The sequence below is a fragment of the Octopus bimaculoides genome, chromosome 14 (assembly GCF_001194135.2).
Source record: "Octopus bimaculoides isolate UCB-OBI-ISO-001 chromosome 14, ASM119413v2, whole genome shotgun sequence".
Taxonomy (NCBI): domain Eukaryota; kingdom Metazoa; phylum Mollusca; class Cephalopoda; order Octopoda; family Octopodidae; genus Octopus; species Octopus bimaculoides.
The window spans coordinates 5,470,539-5,476,879 of NC_068994.1; the positions used below are offsets into that span (position 1 = coordinate 5,470,539).

The 6,341-nt window shown below is 32.5% G+C and overlaps 1 protein-coding gene across 1 annotated transcript in view; it reads left to right on the forward strand.

Moving 5' to 3' along the window:
• LOC106876628 (receptor-type tyrosine-protein phosphatase alpha) overlaps positions 1-6,341 on the forward strand; it is a 20,358-nt gene that overhangs the window by 5,757 nt on the left and 8,260 nt on the right. Inside the window, exons 5-9 of the mRNA XM_014925242.2 lie at positions 761-834; positions 1,661-1,685; positions 2,652-2,749; positions 3,694-3,816; positions 5,143-5,300. Coding sequence (XP_014780728.2) covers positions 761-834; positions 1,661-1,685; positions 2,652-2,749; positions 3,694-3,816; positions 5,143-5,300 — 478 coding nt within the window. The remainder of the gene's footprint in view (positions 1-760; positions 835-1,660; positions 1,686-2,651; positions 2,750-3,693; positions 3,817-5,142; positions 5,301-6,341) is intronic.

The following is a 6,341-nucleotide window of genomic DNA, read 5'->3' on the forward strand; positions in this document are numbered from 1 at the left end:
ATATACATACATACCGTCCCCCGTATAAAACCGACAACAAAATATAAATGGACAAAAGCAAAAAATGATCATAAGCAATATTTTATGTGGCTGAATTAAATAGATTTTGTAACCCCCGTAATTGTGGAGATTTATGTTTAGTGAGTCCTTGAAATAAAATGCACTACCAGTTAAACAGTGCCATAAGATTACTCAAATAGTCTTGACAAGAACATCGACAAAACCTGTTTTCCATGAAAAAAAGGAACATAACCCATTTGAATCAAAATCATTGTTTTTGAGCTAAGAGTTATTTTTGCAAATTTCTCAGTATCTGATATATTTTGTGCGCTGGTAATTCTGGTTGATTAATGTCTCGTAGTTTGTCTTTTAATGCCACATATTATATCCACACAGGACTAATTATGTTTCTACTCAATGATTTATATTGTGTAGGATTTGGAATACTGTCTCAATTTATTACTTAATGTTACGCTCTCGCTCTTGCAAATTCACGTTTCTCTCTTTTCCTTAATATGGCCAAGTGTAGAAATCATTCACAGTGTTTGTTGAATACTCATTTAATGTTTATTTCTTAATCAAATATCACTTGTTGAGCCATTTCGTATAATATTACTTGATATTTTTTTTTTAAATTTCAGCAATATTTTGTGTTTGTTGTATTTTATAGTTTTTAGATACCTTTCTAGATTCTACTTCTTGCCAATATAACTGATATCTTACTAACTAAAAATACATATTTCTTCGTTGCATATTTCAGACGACCATTCACGTGTTAGGCTTCAACCTGACGAGATATCCTCTTCAGATTACATCAATGCAAACTTCATCAGTGTACGTCAAAAATATTTCTTTCGCTCCTCTCATAAGTTACCATAACTTATTTTAACTAAAAAAATATGAAGTTGTTGTTGATTTGTGCAATCTAAGTTCATCTTGGTTTTAATGTATCTACGTGGCCATCGCATCTCTACTCTATATAAATATTTCAAAATAATTCTGTAGTTTTGCAAAATATGCATAGTGTTTATTATATTATTTCATAAGCTAAATTGGTCGTAACACTGAGTATGGTTTCGCAGCCTCACAGAAGTGAGTTTGCATTTTTTTTTTAGCAGGGGTGAGAAAGAAAAGTAGAACAAAAGAGAATTGTTCAATGACAAAAGTATAACAAACTTACTTAAACAGAACTATAACAATAATAACAAATACAGCCACGATACTATTATTAGCAAATTTCATTTCCATTCACAATGGAATAAACGCTCATCAGTATGTATGCACTTTAGTATATACAAAATACAAGAGTTTTACTTCTAGATGAATTTAGTAATCCGTAGATTTAGAGATTACTAGTTTAGATATGAGGTGCACATTATAAATGACGAATGTTTCGTTGGATTTCTGTGTTAATTTTATAAACCTCCAAGGTCAAATGTTAATGTTGCAAGGAAGAGGAGTTAGGACAACAACAATATTAATAAATTATCATTCACTATAAATACAAATTATAAAAACCAATGTCGATTAGCATATACGAATGTGCGATAGTGAATTAAATTTTATATTTCATTCTTTGGTGTTTAATAATTGAATGAATGACATTTTAATAATCCTTTGATTTACCTTTGTTTTTTTTCTTTTGTTTTTTTTCTCTCAGAACCAGCGTTATATTGCTTGTCAAGGTATGTATTATTAATTATATTGATAAAGAAAAATAATTATATTGAAAGTTTTGTGTGAATCCTATCATCTTCAGGGCTTTCAGTAAATGAAATTGTATTTTCCAGGTTTTATTATATATCGCTTTTCTGTGGTCGTTAGAGGGGTAAAGAAAAATAAATATTCCATAAATTTTCACTGAAAATCTATCCTTAAATTATTTTCAGATTATTTTCTTCTCAACAAAAGCACCAGCCCTATCAATGAGCTAATTATTACATATCTTAAAACCCCCTCATTCATATAAGTAAATCTACTATAATAAACTTCGTTGTGTATACATACATACATACATACATATGATGGCCGCTCTCGTCCAAGACGACGTACTAACGTTCGGCTTTCACCGGACGACCTGCACAAATGATTCGTTTATAGTGATCAAATTTTTGTGCCGAACATTAGCTCACTGTCTCCATCAAATCGATATTGTCTGAACATGTGTACAATATGTCACTCCTCAGGTATCGAACTGATCTCAGAGCAACACGAAAGTATTTTACTCAAGTACACAAAACACCATTCGGACTAGTGACTGAAATCACAATTTTAGCAATCATGAGTGCAACACGTTAAATCCTAGCGCCCTCATATACATACATACGTACCCGTATATATTCATTGAATTATTCTTTTCTATCGCCCACCGAAGGAATGTGCGTATATTATATATCTTACATTTCCTTTCGATATATAATTATCGGACATAACTCTAATTTGCAATTACTTCCAATGTTCGAGCTTTTGAGAAGCAATTCCCATGGTTCACTTGAAAACTTAGAGTTTATTGACTGTGGGGAAACAACGTAAAGTGCAAAAGCACACAGACAACCACAGGCCAATTTAAATAGGAGTAGAGTGTAGACAGAAATTTTAGGTTCTTCTAAATTTTTCTTAATGGTTTTCATTTTGCTCTTTTATTTGAACAGGTCCTACACAAAATACGGTGAAGGATTTCTGGCGGATGGTTTGGCAATTAAAATGTAACACTATAGTCATGCTAACTGACATTATGGAGAATGGAAAGGTATGGTGTTTCTTCAGGAGAACTTGATAACGCAAAACATTCTTTAAGAAAATTTCTCTATATATGTATGTGAATGTGTATGTATGTATGTATGTATGTATGTATGTATGTATGTATGTATACGTTCAGAATTCTAAGCTTTGTTTATGTATATATTCTCATGCATATAGTTGTATATTTAGACATGCTCAAAAATACTTTAACTATAAACTTCTGGAAATTTCACAGCTTTTTACAGTTCCAGGGATGGCTTAGATGTATGGTCTTCGAATATGCATGCATGCATGCATGTAAGTATGTATGTATGTATGTATGTATGTATGAATGTGTATTTGTATGTATGTATGCATATATGCGTATATTCATGCATGCATAGACGCATCCAAGCCATTAGAGTAGAAATACATATTTCCCTATACATAGAATTATCGGAATGTTCATTACGACAGATGTTAACGGTTTTGATTTGCCTATAAATTTTGAAAGCGTTACGGTTATACTGGGAAACTAATATTAGATTCTTATCCAAAAAGCGATGCCAGAACATAGAACTACAGGTTTCCCCATGACGCAATAGTTATTCCAAATGTTGGCACAAGGCCAACAATTTTGGGTGAAGGTTAAATCTATTACATCAACCCCGTTGTTCAACTCATACTTACTTTATCGACCCAGAAATTATGGATGGCAAAGTCGACTTCAGCGAAATTTGAACTCAGAATATGAAGATAAACGGAATACCGCTGAGGCCTTTGAACACTATGCATTTATGTGTGTCAGTGTGTGTGTGTGGTGTGTGTGTTTAGTATAAAATATTGTAACAGCTATATATTGTTTTGAGTGTTCTGTGATTTTAGTCACTCCTTTTCTGTTTAAGAATCACGATTTTAAGTGTCATTTTCTCTTTTTTATTTTTTATTTTATTTATTTATTTATTTTGGCAGATTAAGTGTGTGCAGTATTGGCCAGATGAAGAGCATACTGAGTTATTTGGTTCCATCGAAGTTACACATAGCAACACTAGCTATCATTCAACTCATATACACCGAACATTTATTATTTCTAAGGTAAGGCATTCCATAATATTTCATGTTATATATGAGTAATGTTACTTACAAGGACTAAAATAGTAGCAATATAAAATCAACGTTCATTGAAATATTTCCAAATTTTATTTGAGTAACATTAACAAGAATGGTGAAATTCTGGGAGACCGTTGAATAAAATGTAGCCTAACATAAAATTTAATTGCTAAAATAAACATGGAGCGAAAAAAGGAGAAGTAATTTTTACTCCTTTATAATTTAACTGCTTTCTTGCAATAAAATCATCATATCATAGGTGCAGGCTGTGTGGTAAGTTGCTTGCTTATGTACATACCTACATCTATATGTATACTTACATGCATATATGGGTACAGGACATAAAAAAAACGTTAAACACAATGAGAAACTAAAACATAAAGACGAAGACAGAAAACGAACAGGCGTAGGAGTGGCTGTGTGGTAAGTAGCTTGCTTACGAACCACATGGTTCCGGGTTCGGTACCATTGCGTGACACCTTGGGCAAGTGTCTTCTACTATAGCCTCGGGCCGACCAAAACCTTGTGAGTGGATTTGGTAGACAGAAACTGAAAGAAGCCCGTCATATATGTGTGTGTGTGTGTGTGTGTGTGTGTGTGTGTGTGTGTGTGTGTGTGTGTGTGTATTTGTGTGTATTTGTGTGTCTATGTTTGTCCCCCAAACATCGCTTGACAACCGATGCTGGTGTGTTTACGTTCCCGTAATCTAGCGGTTTGGCAAAAGAGACCGATAGAATAAGTACTAGGCTTACAAAGAATAAGTCCTGGGGCCGATTTGCTCGACTAAAAGGCGGTGCTCCAGCATGGCCACAGTCAAATGACAAACAAGTAAAAGAGTAAAAGAATAACAGTATATCGCAAAAATATGGAAAGATTACTGAAAAAGTGTTTCTAATATCTATGAAGATCAAATCACTTTTTTAACATTCACTATCCAACCTTTTTGTATAACCACGACTATGTAACTCAACATTTCATTTCTTTTAAACATCCTAACTTCTATTTCTAGACGGTTAAGTGACTGCTTTGGCGTTCTCTCGTTTCATATGTGCTTTACAGGCCAGATTCATCTCACTGAAGCAAGCACTATAGTACTTTGTGTTTTATCACTGATCTAAAATTTGCTATTTTGTATCGAAAACTGATGCTTTGCAGCGGGCAGCGCTGTGAAATAAGTTGGAAGCCCTGTAATGGTATCAAAATTAATATTATAATAATATATTACGATAGTGTTTTATTACATTGTTTAATAGTGTTTCAGTATAATTCTACATCTCTTTAATTCCAAACATTTCAACGTTTTATTTACAGACAGGTGTTCATCAAAATGAAAGATGGACAATCGATCACTTCTACTTTAATAAATGGCCAGATCATGGCATTCCACGACACACAGAATATATCTTAGAATTCAGAAATATTTTAAGGTTCAGAGAAGCAACAACATCATCATTGGTCGTACATTGCAGGTTTGTAATTATATCTATAACATGCATAATTCATATCTTATATAATGATAAATGTGCATTTTTATATTTATAATAAGCATAATTATATCCTCTATACAATGATGTTAAGGTTCCTTTTTATAATTTCTAAAAGAAGATCCAGAGCGGCAGAAATGAATTAGAAAGCTACCTATATATATATATATATATATATATATATATATATATATATATATATATATGTATGTATGTATGTATGTATGTATGTATGTATGTATGTATGTATGTATGTATAAATTTAAATACTAGGGGTGAATAACCATGTTCTCTAACCGGCAAAATTCACTGCAGAGAATTATTTGCTGCAGAATTATTTCCGGTATTTTGGCGCGCTAGAACAAAGACATTTGAAATAGAACCCCTATTGTAATTAGTAGAACTATATACATGTTCAATCTCATGTGGAGGTCTCGTGTATAGTTGTGCAAATTATATTACCAAGACAATGACACTGGATATTTGCAGACAATTACGTAAGTAATTACGTAAGTAATTACGTAAATGATACCAACGAAAGCGTTTTGTGATTAATATTTATATTTGTATCTTTTCATTTGTCTTGCTCGCTTACGTTCTGGTATTTACTGAATTTTCTTGAGAACAATCTTTTCTTAGTGGTCAGACCATAGGTGGTCTTCTAGCAAAATGGATGTCCATTTAGTGGTCAACCCTCTTATATATATATGTATATATATATGTATATATGTATATATATGTATATATATATATATATATGTGTGTGTGTGTGTGTGTGTGCGTGCGTGTAATCGTGCGCGCGTGCGTGTGTTGGTAACAATTCATGTTAAATTTCGAAATGTTTTGTTATCACATAATTCATGATACAGTGAAAAAATATAAAGCTAAATCTTAGTAAATTGCAGGGTCCACGAAATTTCCCCTAAATTGAACCAAATAGGCTTCTGTGAACCGTGTACAACGTTTTGCTATTTTTTGTGAGGGCCAACGATATTCAGAAATATTTTAGAGACAAAGTATCACGTT